Source organism: Lolium perenne, chromosome 6, assembly GCF_019359855.2.
Source record: "Lolium perenne isolate Kyuss_39 chromosome 6, Kyuss_2.0, whole genome shotgun sequence".
In the NCBI taxonomy this organism is placed as follows: Eukaryota; Viridiplantae; Streptophyta; class Magnoliopsida; order Poales; family Poaceae; genus Lolium; species Lolium perenne.
This window is the reverse complement of record NC_067249.2, coordinates 261,089,750-261,106,123: the sequence shown is the minus strand read 5'-3', so window position 1 is coordinate 261,106,123 and position 16,374 is coordinate 261,089,750. Positions and strand designations below refer to the sequence as shown.

At 44.6% G+C, this 16,374-nt stretch overlaps 1 protein-coding gene across 2 annotated transcripts; it reads right to left on the bottom strand.

Annotated features, from left to right (window-relative positions):
* Positions 1-7,295: 7,295 nt before the first annotated feature.
* LOC127305371 (receptor-like serine/threonine-protein kinase ALE2) lies at positions 7,296-13,182 on the bottom strand. 2 transcript variants are annotated; one of them, XM_051335783.2, is made up of 8 exons: positions 13,029-13,182; positions 11,115-11,228; positions 10,950-11,033; positions 10,364-10,738; positions 10,021-10,281; positions 9,171-9,557; positions 8,542-8,782; positions 7,296-8,416 (listed from the first exon to the last, which is right to left on the bottom strand). In XM_051335783.2, the coding sequence occupies exons 1-8, from the start codon at positions 13,099-13,101 to the stop codon at positions 7,726-7,728; spliced, it is 2,226 nt and encodes a 741-aa protein (XP_051191743.1). In that variant the 5' UTR covers positions 13,102-13,182; the 3' UTR covers positions 7,296-7,725. The 2 variants fall into 2 exon arrangements, with proteins under 2 accessions (XP_051191743.1, XP_051191744.1); XM_051335784.2 differs by having other exon boundaries at positions 10,364-10,735.
* Positions 13,183-16,374: the final 3,192 nt, after the last annotated feature.

The window sequence follows — 16,374 nt, the reverse complement described above, 5'->3', positions numbered from 1 at the left end:
CCTGATCGATCCTGTTTGTGTGTCCTTGCCTCGATGGTGCTCTCTCGAGCTCTATCTGTGGCTTGTCTTGGCGATTTCTTGGAGGCGTGCTCAGATCTCCCACAACTTTTTGTTGTACCCTAAAATGATGCTTCGTCTGCAATCGGTACCTACAGGGAATCCAATCAATCCATCCTATTTATATTGATCTAGTTCTAGATCTATGATTCGTTCAGCATAGTCAACTATGATGCCAAGTTGTTTTTAACAGCTAACAATTAATTCTAAAGAATACTCCACTGGGTGGAGACACACGGTACTGTCATGCCACTAACAGCACATTTAGGTGCTCCGTTATGTAAACCTTGTTTTGATCATTGTTTTAGGGTTGTTTCGGGGAGTTGAGTTGACCAACGCGGCTCAAGTGAACGCGTTCTGACCAGTGGTGCGGGGTGAAGAGGCACTGCTTCGATCATTATTTTAGCTTTGTTCCATGGAGTTGACCGACGCAGGTGAAAGCGTCCTGGTCTGTGGCAGGGTTGAGATGCAACTGTTTCGATCTTTGTTTTAGCATTGTTGCGGGGAGTTGACCGACGTCGGTCAATGCAGTGGTGTGTTGTCATTTCGGAGTTAGTTGGAGGAAATAAAAAGAATTTCCACAGACCGGGTATCTTATCTTCATTACAGATCACTAGAAGGAAAAGGCGCATTGCCGCGCCTGCTCAATTTTTTTTTTTTCTGAAACGAGGCAAAAAAAATTGCCATTTTCATTGATAGAGAAGAATTTTTAGAGTGTTACAAAGCAAACATGTCCAAGGCCGAAGCCAAGACCCAAAAACAAGGGGGATTACTCTCACGGCATTACATTACCCAACGCTTTTGCCCCGGCGGAGACCCATAGAGCCATCTCGTTTTTTATCCTTGCGCCCACCATGTCGACGGTGGAGTAGTGGTTCTGGAAGACACGCACATTTCTCTCTTTCCACACCTCCCACGACACAAGCATGGTGTTAGAGTATATATTTGTATATTGTAGTTTCTCCATATGTTAGGGGGCTTCCTGCATATTTGCATCTATCTGTACTATATATTGTGGCCTTTGGCCCCCTGGTAATACAAGCTGTCTATTCCTAACATGGTATCAGAGCCCCAGGTCTTGAGTTCAAATCCTGGCTTTCACAATTTATTCTAAAAATTATCTCTTCTCCCCCCTCTCCTTGCAGCCGCAGCCGCCGCCCGCCCCGGCACCCTGCCGTCTCGCGCCTGGCCGCCGCCGCTGCCTCTTTGCCTCTCTACACGTGTTGACTTGTCTTCTCGTCTTCCCGTCACACGTGAGATGAGGTGTTGAAGTGTATAAGTAGATTGCCTAGCCCTTTCCATCAGTTCAGACTTTTGGTTCAATTGGTTAGTGCATGAAGCTTAACACGGCTCTTCGCTTTTTTGTTTCTCATGTTCGTGTTATCACAGCTGATGGTACCTCTCTTCCTGTTTCCAGTCGAGGCACCCTTTCTACTTCCACTTTCTCTGTTCCTGATGTTTCTCATGTTCCTAGTCTTAAGATGAACCTGTTTTACGCTAGTCGCCATCGATTACGGTTGTCGCGTCATTCTTGACCCTGATTCTTGTGTTGTTCAGGACCGCCGTACACAGGCCCTGGTTGGAGCTGGCCCTCGCAGGCTTGAGTCCCCGGGGCTCTGGGAGTTAGACTGGCTTCGCGTCCCTTATGCTGACACTTCATCTGCCAGTTCTCCTGCGGTTGCTGCTTCTGTCACTGGATCTTTTCAGCAGTGGCATCATCGGCTGGGTCACCTTTGTGGCTCCTGTTTATTGTCATTAGTTCGTCGTGGTCTTCTGGGGTCTGTCTCAGCAGATGTGTCTTTACATTCGTGTCAGGGTTGTAGGTTAGGCAAACAGATTCAGATTCCCTATCCTACTAGTGTGTCTGTATCTCAGCGACCTTTTGATTTAGTTCATTTAGATGTTTGGGGTCCGGCTCCCTTTCCTTCAAAAGGGGGCCATCGATACTATATTTTGTTTATTGATGATTTTCACGGTACACCTGGTTGCTTTTTATGCGCTCTCACAGTGAGGTGCTCTTTATTTATCAGCGCTCTGCGGCCATGGTCTGTACTCAGTATTCCATGCCTATTCGTGTGTTTCGTGCTGATTCTGCAGGAGAGTATATCTCCCAGCACCTGCGTGGTGTACTTGCTGAGCAGGGCACCCTCGCTCGGTTCTCGTGTCCCGGCGCCCATGCTCAAAATGGTGTCGCCGAGCGTAAGCATCGTCATATTCTTGAGACTACCCGTGATATGATGATTGCTTCCTCTCTTCCGCCTCATTTCTGGGCTGAGGCTGTCGCTACGTCGACTTACCTCATTAACATTCAACCTTCTGATGCCCTTCAAGGTGGCATTCCTCTCGAGCGTCTTTCTGGTAGCTCTCCAGACTACTCGACTCTTCGTTTATTTGGTTGCGTTTGCTATGTCCTTCTCCCTCCTCGCGAACACACCAAACTGACCGCTCAGTCTGTTGAGTGTGTTTTTCTCGGATACAGTGATGAGCATAAGGGCTATCGCTATTGGGATCCCGTTGGTCGTCGGATGCGCATCTCTCGTGATGTCACGTTTGATGAAACACGTCCCTTCTATCCTCGCCCCACCTCTAGTACTTACCCGGTGGATGATATCTCGTTTCTTCTTTTTCCGGATGCACCTCCCGCTGTCCCTTCTCCTCCACCTCCTAGTTCTGATGCGCCCCCTTCGATTTTGGCGCCATCCTCTCCTCCGTCTAGTTCCCCTAGTACTCCTCGTTCTCCGGCTTCGGATCCTTCCTCTGTTGTTCCTTCTTCCTCTTCTTCTGATGAGTCGTCTTCCGCCGATGAGCTTCCCTCTTCACGGCTTGTTTGTCAGCGTCATGCTCCAGCCCGTTACTCTCCTAGTCAGTGTGGTCTCACTTCTTATCGGGATGCCGAGCGTCATCCTGAATGGCAGCTTGCCATGGCTGAGGAGATTGTTGCGCTTGAGCGCACTAGCACCTGGGATCTTGTTCCTCCCCTTCTGGTGTCCGTTCTATCACGTGTAAGTGGGTCTATAAAATTAAGACCCGCTCTGATGGATCTCTTGAGCGCTATAAAGCGCGTCTTGTGGCTCGTGGTTTTCAGCAGGAGCACGGCCGTGACTATGATGAGACTTGCCCCTGTGGCTCATATGACCACTGTGCGTACTCTTCTTGCTGTTGCTTCTGTTCGACGCTGCTCTGTATCCCAGCTACATGTTCAGAACGCTTTTCTTAATGGTTTGTCATCTTTGACGTTCTCTTTATGGCCTGAAACAGGCCCCTCGTGCCTGGTTTGAGCGCTTTGCCTCTGTGGTGACTGTTGCTGGTTTCTCTCCTAGTTTTCATGATACATCACTTTTCATTCACACTTCTCCTCGTGGGCGCACTCTTCTCCTTCTTTATGTTGATGATATGATCATTACTGGTGATGAACCTGAGTATATTGCCTTTGTCAAGGCTCGTCTTCATGATCAGTTTCTTATGACTGATCTTGGTCCTCTTCGCTATTTTCTTGGGATTGAGGTTTCCTCTATTTCTGATGGCTTTTCTATCACTCAGGAAAAGTATATTTAGGATATTCTTGCTCGTGTTGCTCTTGGGGATGAGCGCACGGTTGACACTCTTATGGAGCTTAATGTTAAGGTGCGTCCTACTGATGGTGGTCCTCTTCCTGATCCCACACGTTATCGTCATCTTGTTGGGATTCTTGTTTATCTTGCTGTCACTCGTCCTGATATTTCTTATCATGTTCATATTCTAAGTCAGTTTGTCTCAGCTCCTACCACCGTTCATTACAGTCATCTCCCCCGTGTTCTTCGTTATCTTCGTGGCACGATCACTCGTCGTCTTTTCTTTCCTAGTTCCAGCTCTCTCCAGCTCCAGTGCTACTCGGATGCTACGTGGCCGAGTGATCCTACGGATCGTCGTTCACTTTCTGCTTACTGTGTGTTTCCTGGTGGTTCGCTTGTTGCTTGGAAGACGAAGAAACAGGTAGCGGTTTCCCGTTCGAGTGTTGAGGCTGAACTCCGGGCTATGGCTTTGTTGATTGTTGAGGTGACCTGGTTACGGTGGTTGCTTGCAGATTTTGGGGTCTCTGTTACGACACCCACTTACAGGTGCTAGCAGTATTGCACGTGATCCGGTCAAGCATGAGCTGACCAAGCATATTGGTGTTGATGCTTTTTATACACGTGCTCAGGTGCAGGATGAGGTTGTTGCGGTTCATTATGTGCCTTCAGATTTGTAGTTGATGGATTTCTTTACAAAGGCACAAACTCGAGCGCGGCATGACTTTTTACTCTCCAAACTCAGTGTTGTGGATCCACCATGAGTTTGAGGGGGGTATTAGAGTATATATTTGTATATTGTAGTTTTCCCATATGTTAGGGGGCTTCGTGCATATTTGCACCTGTACCTGTATTGCCTTTGGCCCCCTGGTAATACAAGCTGTCTATTCCTAACACATGGCAAACAAAGACATCGCCTTATCTCTCTTTCCACACCTCTCGCTCAATTATAAACTAGAAAGAATGAACGCCTAACCGGGGCAAAGAAATCAAAGGCATATTCATGAGCGATGCTTGTTCACACAAACCTTCAGTGAACTGCCACCTTAGAGCCTACAACAACACAAGAAATAACCAAGTGAAATATATGATAGTGCACCCCAATGGCCCTATGCTTTCCTCTATATTTGTAGAAGGGTGTATTACCAAGCAGAGATGTCGAATTGGGAGAAAACAGAGTGAAGAGAGAGTTGCACAATTTAGAGGCGTAATAATTTACCATAAGATATAAAAGTGGCCCATAAGAACTCTTTGTATGTTCTGACCAACAACACATGTAATATTGAAAATCAATCCTGAAACTTGTGTTTACTAGTAATTCTTAATTGTAGCACAATGGTATATTTGAGTTGACGCGGAGAAGGGGAGCTATGTCCCTGAAGCACGCCTATTCAGGTGTGAGAACCTTGGGATGTGTCAATTGCCACCTCCGACCTGTGGTGTCCCTCACGGACATTCACCAAGCATCCATATGCTTTGCTTTCTTCGCAGGAACATGTAAGATGAACATATGAACGCAAATGTACAACACCACCGGTACAAGCTACATTGTTACTATAAGATACATAAAAATAACACACTGACTGTATAAACTCCATCTTATGTATGTTAGCTCATGGTTTGTTTAGTGCTAGATTACACACCAGATGTCATGATCATCAAGCTTTTCTTCGCCTCTGGTCCTAACAAATTCCTCACATGGAATGGAAGATTTCACTACATGAAAATACCAGAGCTTGCCCGTGATAACTTAATCAAGGGGTCCCTTGAAACAATTGCTATACTGACCAAAGAACATCTCCACGGCTGAAACTACCACTAAGACACAGAAAAAAACATATCGGTATCCGAGTCTGAAGGAGAACTATGTTTCTCAATATATCTACAGTTTCATAGCAACCAAATATGATTTCTGTTCACCCTTCGCTTGTATATAGATGTTCATAACTTTTTGTAGCCTCGTTTTCATTTTAATTGAATAGTCCAAGAGTTGTATGTGTTTTCCCTTACATTTTCCAGTCACACCCCTTTGCAAATAATCTTACCCTTCGATTCCTGTTCTAGTAGCTGGCCATCAAATGTCAAATATGAACTGCCTTATGCTACAAAGAGTCTACAGATAAGAAATGCCGCATCGTACAATGTAGGGATTGTAGTTTTTTCTGCTCCATGGTGGAATTATTGACGGGTAAAGGGAAACCTTGATGCAGGATCAGGAAAAGAGGAAACATCTTGTTGTAGGGTGGTTCACCTGAAGTTTCAAAGACCGTTGGAAAACTGACGCGTCCTCGCGTTAACAACCTGACAAATCATATTTGTGTGCCAATAGCCATTGCTTCGGATGCGTGTGGTTTGCTTTCGTTCACACAAAGATGCCCCATCCGTCCTCCAGAAAAAAGAACATACCAACCGTCAAGTGGGCAGAGATGACCCTTTAATGGCTCAACTATCCTCGCCGTCTACGACTGCGTCTTCTGCCTCCTCATCTCCCCTATTGACCGCCTTAAGCGGCAAAAATGATCGGGTCGCGTCACGGTTTCGTACGGTTGAGTTAAATGGGATGCATTGGTTGCGGCCCAATACAAGACAGGTGGGCTTTGGGAGTATATCTGAACAAATTATCAACTTTCCATTTACTTAAAAAATAGTTAATTCAATGGTCTGCAGAAACGCGCCCCTTGAACCTTTTCGAATTGGTTCCCAAATTTACCTCATTTGAACGGACTTCCAAACAAAATATTATCTTATTTGAATGCTTTTTCAATAAAAACGTTTACATCATTTAAACGGGTTTTTGAATACAAACATTTTATCTTGTTTGAAATAAACTTTTAGTAAGAGCATTTACCTCATTTGAACGGTTTTAAATAGAATGTTTATTTTATTCAAACAGTTTTCCAATATAAACATTTATATTATTAGAAGCGTCTTTCAATAAAAAATATTTTATTTGAAAATAAGTAAAAAAGGAAGTAAAAATAAAATGAGGAGACATAAAACAAAAAATAAAACAGGAAAGCGAACAGAAAAGAAAAAACAAAACAAAACAAAACAGAAAAATGAACGAAAAAATAAAAAGAAAAAGGTAAAAACATCTAGAACCTTGCCGGAACGCAGCCCATGCTCCTGTGCAGTATAGGAATCCGCTATCTTTATACCCCTCAAAAGGAAAAAAGAAAAAAAAAAAGGAATCCGTTGTCTTCGGTCTCCGCCTCCACCTCATCGCCGTCACAAGGTAACCAATCTCCCTCCCTTCCATCCATCCCAATCCTTGGGCGGCGGCACCGCAGTCCATAGCGGGCATCCATGGCGGCGGCGTTTGGGAATGAAATGTTGCTGGATGTGCAATTTATTTCTACAAAGGTCCATGCCTCCAAACAGATGCTGAAGTCAACTGTTGTTTTGTGTGAAAGATTCTACAGAGATTCATGTGAAATCCTTACCAGTTTTGCTTCAAAACAGTGTTGTGCTGTGATCAGTTCATTACTATTACTTGCCCCACTGAATGATGCAAGGAACAACTATAGAACGGCGATTTAGTATGACAGAGGTATCCTGGCACCCATTTTGGACAAGCATAAAAGGAGCATCGACTGCACCCGCACGCATGTGTTCAGCATGCAGCCATGAACTCTGAACACAAACAGTCAAAAGGCATAGCCATAAAACATGCAACAGAAAGAGAGGAACTAACTGAAGCAGAGGAGACTATATTTCACCTTGCCAATGAGAGCAAGATCACTTCAACTATTAATAATCCAGTACATCGGCAAGGCACAACTCACACAAGACAACAACAACACGATGATATTGCCCAGAATTTCTGGCACTAAATTCCCTACCCAGATCACCAAATCTGATACACCAGGAATGAACCACGATTTGCAAAATTAGAGAGCATCTGCCAGCCAAACTGCCAGCCCCATCCTCCTTTCTTCTAGGGAAACAGGCAGCCCAAGGCAGATGACAATATCAGACTACCAGAGGGTCACTGGGACTCTGTTGGAAAACTGTACACTAACCGGAGGCAAGAATCATCGGGAGGCGAATTGCATCCCCCCAGCCTCCACAATCTCAGGTCTAGAAACTGAAGCTAGCAGTCTAACACTAGTTTATAAAATCAATGTCGAGGTGGCCGCCCATGCTCGCTGAAGCTGCCTCTTGACCATTGGGACGGAGAGAGCTTCTTTGTCCGCAGAGGGGCTGATCTACTCTGGAGTGCTGGTTTTTGTACATGAAAACCTGTTGATGCTACCAAGTTAGGGTCATCATGCTCCTGCCTTGCTTCTATTCTGCCGGAGCTGTATTCCATGTTTATAAATGGTGAGTTGTCCCGGTAGTCTAGATGCCCAGAAGCCCCGCTATGCCACCAGCTACCACTGCCACTGTCAAAGACGAAGCCTCCTTGTCGGTCATCGTCTGGGTCACACGATGATTCCCTGTGGCTGTAGGAATCACCACCAGCCTCCTCTGCATCGTTGTATATAAGCTTCAGCGCCTGCACCACTTCGCCCATAAATGGTCGCTGTGATGGATCGTTGTGAACGCACACCGAAGCAATGGATGCCACCTTGGCTACGTTGTCGAAATTGAAGTTGCCGTTCAGAGAAGGGTCGATAAGCCTCTCCAAGCCCTCCTTGTTGCATAGAAGAGGACGAGCCCAGGTCACGAGGTTCTCAGGGTCCATGCTAGTATCAGACATACCTACAGGCTTCCTTCCTGATAAAAGCTCCAGCAAGACGACCCCGTAGCTGTATACGTCACTCTTGACAAGAAGATGCCCTGTCATGGCATATTCTGGAGCCACATACCTGTATGATCACAGAAATTTTACTTTTTAGACACGGAGGATTATCAAAATGGAATCGAGTAAAGACAAGCTACTTTCGAGCATATTTATGTGCCAAAGTTCATATAGCTTAAAAAATTGTCTTACCCAAAGGTGCCCATTACCCTAGTAGAAATGGGATGAATTCCATTGGTTGCTTCCCTTGCTAAACCAAAATCAGTAACCTTGGGAGTGAAATCTTCCTCCAACAATATATTGCTAGCTTTGAAGTCACGATGTATGACATGAGGGTTTGAATCTTCATGTAGGTACGCCAGGCCTCTAGCAGAGCCCAGAGCAATTTTCATCCTAGCATCCCAGTTCAGCAGGCCCTTATCCTTGTCAGCACCTGGACATAGCGATGAATCAGATTAACACAAAGATTCATGGTATAGGCGTAAAGGGATAAGTATGGAGTCAAATTTTGTTTTGTAAAACAGCCCGGTGATTTCTCTGTTTTTTTAGAATGGCCCAGTGCTTTCAATGAGGCATATCATTGAAGGAAGTTCATGCTGTTAGATTTGAACTAGAATGGCAGCTGGTCCTGCCAGTCTATGCTTAGGTGAAAGAAACTGTTGGAGCAACCTCATCTAGTCATTTTCTTAGATTAAACTTAGAAGACCCTTAAGATATCTCATTTTGCTTGCCATGCATTAGTACATAAGAAATTAACATCATGGTTTGAACAGTTACCACTAAACATAGCATAGCTTGTATTACTGATAATTATAACATACCATGAAGATGAGATTCCACGCTTCCGTTGCGTATAAGCTCATAAACAAGACACCTTTTGGCCCGCTCAGTGCAAATGCCAATCAATTTGACAAGATTACGATGGTGCAGTCGACTGAGCATTTCCACCTCTGCAATGAACTCACGGTCGCCACTCCTGTCCTCTCTTGTCAGCAATTTAACAGCGATCTCGTTTCCATCATCCATGGTCCCGTGGTAAACACGTCCAAACCCACCTTGACCCAAAACTCTTCTTGAATCAAAACCATCAGTAGCCTTTTCAAGTTGCGATAGCGAAAATGTCTTCACTGATGCTGCACAAGTAGCCACTGTTGAGAACATTGACGCCGATGCAGAGCTCACCAAGCTAGTTGACATTGATCTGCCACCTGTGTATCACACAATAAGTTGTTGTCATAAATGCAGTGTCAGCAGCAAAACTGCATTGTGAAAAGGTTGTCTGAAGTTTAAAAAAGTTCTTACAGCAAACATACAAAACGACATTATTTTTTCACAAGAGGCGATGACTAAACATGCAGATTTACATGCAGCACATAAGCACGCACAGCACTTGAGCACTAAACGATGAGACCAATAGACTTAAATAGTTTGTCTACCAAATTAGGGTTTGATTAAATTTATAGACAAAACTGTCCAATTATGCTGCCTTGCTGAGAAGTGTAACTCTGATTACCAACCTCTACGTGGCAATAAAATCACTTGAAGTAGAAATACCATCCAAGAGTAGTAGGTAAATTTGATGTAGGGCAGAAATACTTAGAATACCATTTATGCACAGTAAGCAAGAATAGTAAAACAGCATATTAACTATAACAAAACTGTTCACATTACCGTGTCGTCTTTTAACTGCCGGGGTGATTGGAGGGCTCCCAGCCTCATGAAGCCGTTTGAACTTCCTGCACTTCACTAATAGAATGATGAGCACAGCGCATGCCACAATTAGTGCCAGAGAAGACCCTGAAACTATCACGATGATCCAGGTATCAATTTTCTTCTTCTTCTGCGGATTCACATTTGCGGTTATAGGATCTTCTCCACTTCCTGTAGGACCTGATGCCCGCGATGACATAGCTGGTGGCGCAGGTCCCAGCCCTGCATTGACAACAATGCACACATGAATAATAAATTGAAGTAGTTAATCTAAGAAGCAAATACTCCATATATAGGTTTTTACCTGGATAGGTAATATTAATAACATCATAATCTCCGAAAACAGATGAATTAATCTGAACCTTTTTATTCCAGAACCTATCGGATATTAGGTATGCAGTATAGCTATCAAAGTGTTCTCTTAGTGGCACTAAATAAAAGGTGACCCTTGTTTTCTGGTCATCCTGGATACTTGGAATTGCAGCCATAATCTTCACCTGGCTTTGTTTAAGGAATGTCCCAGCTGCAACTTCAACTTCTAATTCTGCTGTGTGCATGAATAGTAAATATGGAGCTACATCAATGTCAACAATTACACTGAGGGGAAGCACACAACCACAGGGGGAACCAATGGGTGTTGAACTCATGGGCGCAGGGCAAACTGTGCTAGAGCAACCTGCTGAAGGCACACAAAAATATTTAATACAAAAGGTTACAGGAAAACACACAATCTTATATTTAGAATCCAAATCAGTCCATGCCTCAACAGTACTAGTACCAAAAAGAATAGTCCGCAGAGGGGTGAACAAAATCTAGGATCAGGTGAAGTAACTCGAAGATGAAATGCAGGAAAAGATTGAAGCTTAACATTGCAAACATAAATGGCAAACCTTCAGGCGGGGGAGATGAGGATGGCGGAGGAGCATGGTGTGATCGTCTGTGGTGCCTATGTGGAGGAGGGTGCACAAGGATGCCTGTAATAATAGTAGATATTAAACCATGATTAGAAAATTTAAGCATGAACTTTTAGCGCTGACATTGTCACAATTACGTACCAGGAGATTCTGGAGACAATATCCTTGGAGAAAATGCCGGGGAAATTCGAGGTCCAAACACTCTTATATCAGGGGAAATTGATGGATGCGGCGCTGCACTAGGAATTATGTTTGCTGGAGAATCAAGGGAATAAGTTTACATTTGAGAAAAAAATGCAAAAACTGATCAGAGGAAAACTTCGACCGATCATCGTATTCAGATTAACATGTGTACTTTCAAATGGTTAATTCAAGAAGGCTCGGACCCATTGTACATTTATACTTGGTATCCATATAGGCAATGCCCATTCGTTGTTTCTGTTTCTAAAAATAAGAATTGGCGAACTGGAAAGGCAATTAAAATCTTCTAGTAGTATGGTCCTGGATAAATTTTGTGTTGAATCTGGAAACGCTTGTGTTAAAAAAAATATCATACTGAACGTTTCAAAATTTAGCATGCTAAAACACGTCACGGCAACAAGGCCTCCTTCCTCATACATGAAAAAAAAAATAGGAAATACTTTTTTCAGCAGGAGCTGCTGTGTGATAGACTGTCTGGAGTTTTAAAGATGTGGTTAGGAAGCGCGCTCGCATGGGCGTGTGGTGGTGTGCATGTGGTGCTCCATGTTCGCTTGTGCGTCATCCTAATCGCAAAAAAAAAAATGCTTCATGCTCAAGAAAAGAGCGCGAGAGATGCCAAGCGCATTATTCATTCAAGAAACGGAAAGTAACAATGTTATTAATTAACTGTCAGAAAGAATAACTACCAATGAAGAGGTGCCATCCCACACCTTCATCTCTTGTCAACAGTGCTACTGGGGTGCATACAACTAAAACCTTCTAGTAACGGAAAGCGGCAGGTAGTAGCGCTACCTCCGATTTAATTAAGAGAGGACAATACAGGTAAAGCTTGGGTTGCAAGCAAGTGTTGGCTGAGCATTCGGAGACCGTAATACAGGTTAGATTTGAGCTACGTAGGCGCCAAGACTTTATACAATTGATCTGTTTGCTGGCAATGTGGCCCGGGTGCGCTCGCCCCTGCCGTTTAAATGTGCTTCAGATGCAAACTACTCCTAACTCCTACCTGGTATAGCGGGGCACAACAGCAGCGGCTGAAAAATGGATCGCAAACCGCCCACGAGTGCCATGGTTCATTGGCATAAGAAACAAGCAGTGATGTTATGATCTGGTTCAAGTATCGACCCCACGAGAAGACAATTCCGCGACATAACATCCTTCCCTCTCACAGAGCAGTCCGTATCCGTGTCGGCCGCGACACTCTCACAAGATTCTCTCAGGGGACATAGTCCCAGTTGGAACCAGACCATACTACCATCTTCTCCAGGCCTATGAACAGCCATGAGAAGACAATGCCAAGCTAAAACAGCCTTCCCGCACACAGGGCATTCCGGCTCCGTGTCGGCGGCAACAGGCTGAAAAATTTCTCGGAGGGGGCAGGGGCAGACTCCCAAGCTGGAATTGGAATCATATATACGCACGTCTGAACTCAAGGACACCTAGCTAGATCCTCCCCAGCAGCTAAAATCATCGATCACGGCAGAATCTAAAGAATAATCCTCGAGAGCACGCCCGCCGACAGCAGAATTGCGCCCGTCCCCCCACGAAAATAGCAGCCCCTACCGAACCGGGCCGACAGAATCCCACCGGGATTCCAGCTCCCCAACCCCAATCACCCCGACCACGTGACAGCAACGTCGCGGCTGCGGTGTCCACTCCACTCCACTACGAGCTAGCAACGACCAACGAGGAGCCGGAATTCCCGCCGAAATGCAGTCCCCCGAGCGGCGCAACCTGAAGCCCCGCCCAGTGACCCAGAGCACACGCAACGCCACCGACCCCGGCCGAAGTTCCCCAAACCCAACGGGAGCAGAAAGCGAAACGGAGCAGCGAGCGGGGGAGCGGGAGCAAGCATACCGTGAAGCGCGCAGGCCGCCGGGAGCAGCAGCAGGATGAGGGGGAAGAGGAGTCCTCCGCGGGCGCGGCTCATCTCGGCGCGGGGCTAGCACGCCATTGCCTTGCCGGCGGATCTGGGAGGGGGGCGGGATCGGCGGCGACGTCGGGAGCGGAGGTGGTGGGGGAGGGAAGAGGAGGACGGCAATAAATTGGGCTCGCGCTGGCTGAGGTTCGGTTTGGTGGCTCTCTTCTCTCTTTCTCTTGGAATGGATTAATTGCGGAGTGGGATTAATGAGCTGCTAAGCGCGGGGTTAGTGGTGGATTTGGAAAGTGATGGGAGACGAAGAAGAAGACTAGACGACCACGGTCGGGCCCACCGTGTCAGCGCCTGCTCTGACAGCTTTACGGTGAAGAACGCGGTTACTTTGGAGCTTTGCTGTTCTCGGGATGCTCGAATCCACCGCTTGTCAACTCGTCAACTGTACAGTCCTTTGCTCAGACCATACCCTCGAATTATTTGTGTTCTGTCTCCTTGTTTTTCTACTACGGGTTTTGTGGGAGGGTTTTGTTGTTTATAGATGATGATGGTGATTTTGGGACAAGCAAATGTCCAGTCTTCCGGCCTCCGCTAACTAAGATGCAATCTAAATTTCTAAATTTTACCCAAACAACGCGAAATAAATCAAAGGCTCAACGGGTTACAACGTTAAGTTAGGGGATTATGTTTGGAAAGGGGCATGATCAGGTTTAAAGCATTAAGTGACCGGTGAGTCGGTGCCACCAGATGAGTACTCGATAGGCGGCGGAAACGACGGGTGATGTGTTCGCCGCTTACCTTGGGAACGAGGTGGGAAGGTGAGGAGGTGGGCGTCGGCCGCGGGCCAGGGATACGGTTATGGATGAGCCGCTTGCAACGGTGTGCGCAACGTGTTTCCGCGAGCGTTGGCGTGTCTTAAATGCACGTGCGGTGGCGCAACGGCTAAGCTCAACCCTGTTACACGACAAGTGCGGGCGATGGCTACTGTGACTAACGGCGGTGGTGTTGGCGGGAGCTATAGGTTCCACCAAGAGAACCGTTGTGCCGGTTGTAAGCGGTGTCCACGTGCGAATGTTAATTTTACATGTTCAAACTAATTTTCTTAATAAATTATTTATGTTTACGAAGGACCTTGTTCTTCTAACCCGTCATGATATTACTATTGTTCTTCATTGTTCTTGTCTTTTGGTTAATTAGATATATGCCACTCCAGTTATTGCGTATTCGATAAATGCCACTATAATTTTCATCTTTTGCAAAATGTCACTGCAATTCTCTAGTTTTTTCGATAAATGTAACTCTCAGCCTTCCAAAATGCCACTGCAATGCCAATCTCGATGGTATTTAGGTGAAGTAATAAATTTGATCTGACTTGCCTCTCTTCATGTGTGATACTCTATTGTTTAGATCCAACATATTTTGATATAACATTGATCTCTTATAAGATAAAAATAAATCTATCCTAGGTACTACTAACCTAGTATCTTCCATGTATCGTGGCATCATTGGATTCTGATTAATTGTAATTACTAGTATTTATGTTATCCATATCTTGCCACATCATCTGGTTATATTTTGTTATCTTGGGAGAGCATAAATTGGACTTCATTTGCTCCTTTTAATTGGTGAGAGTTATTTCTTAGACACAACATTTTTTGTGGCAATATTAACTAGATGCAGTAAGTTCTTCTCATAATGAAAATATGTCTTGACTGGACCTATAATAGAATGTATTCATTATTTTCTCGTATAACAATGTATTATGTTCAGACCTAAATACGAGTATTTTTCATTTATTAGTTCCCAAGCCCAAGCTTTTTTGCACTGAAACTTTTCCTAAGTACTAATTAGTATCTTCTATGTATCATGCTATAATTAGATTCTGAATAACTGCAATTGATAGTCTTTGCATTATCCATATCTTGCCACATCATCTGGTTATGTTTCGACGTTATCTTGGGAGGATGTAAATTGGACTTCAGTTGCTTCTTTTAAATGATGAGAGTTAGTTTTCAGATACAACGGTATTTTACATGCAATATTTTATTTGATATAGAAAGTTTGTTTCAAAATGAAAATATTTCATGTTTGGTCCTATATTAAAATTTCTTTAATATTTTTCGCAAACCCTTTTGCATTAGTTCTTGCAATACAGCTAACTCGTTCCCTTATAAAGATATTTTTGATATATAGTCTTGAATAATCTCTAGGAAATAGCAGCTTGACGTCTAGTCTAATACGAACAAGAATCAAGTTTAGCTCATTTCGTATTACATTGGATAACTAGTCTTGATCAGCCTTGCTTTTTTTGTCGCACTAAAGTGTGACAAATTAAAGAGTAAAAAAATTCAAGCCTTGGTAAAGCCAAATACCTTTCTCTTTTGTAAAAAAAATTATGAACTCCATCCAATCCAAAAATAAGTGACATTTCGATATGCATCAAATGAAACTTTTGAACTTGGAGAGGAAAAACTTTTTCTAAAAATAATAGTACGAGTTTACATATACTACAACAAATGAATGTTCAAAATTGCATCTCTAAAGATATTTCAATATCTAAAATGTTATACTACGAAGATGTTATTTTGTTCAGTTTTGGTTTGTAGTTTTATAGATAGTTATTTTGATGTTCCTATGAAGATGTTAAATCTCTCCCTCAACTGTAATAGGTGACAAATGAGGGTTCCCCTCCTTTTATTGCCTTGTATTATCCCTGTTCAATCGATTGTGCGGTTCAAACAACCACTAAAGGTACAGAAACATAAAACCTGCTCGGGCGAGCCGCGAAGACATGTTAAAGTGGAACAAACAGCAGAGAAGGAAAATGGGTCGAGCCCAAAGGAACGTGCGGGCTGCACGCACTCTCTGGCTGGGATATCGGGCAGGCTGCCTTTCCGAACGGAACGACGAAGATGAATCGACTCTTGGGGATAACATTTCAGTCCGGTAGTATCTGCATTTCCCATGCAGCCCGTGAAACCTCAGTGGGCCGGACGTTGCAACCCAACCAGATCATATAATCCGGCAACGCGGCCCACGAACGCTCGTGAGAGAAAGCGCGCAGTGCGTTTTCAAACTCTGTCTGACAAGGAGGAGTTGGCAGTTCCACCACACGCCACAGAAAAAAGGTGGATGTCCATGTCCCTATCCGATCCGCTGATAGGGGAGGGATGGGAGGCCTGCTACTGCTGCTGCCATCGCCGTTGCCAGTATGGTATGAGCAGAGCGGGCTGACGGCGACAAGCAGGGCACAGCAATACAGCTACAGCAGGCGGCTAGTAGGGGTAAAAGCTAGCAACAGTAGGGGACGTGCTGCTATGCTACCGATAA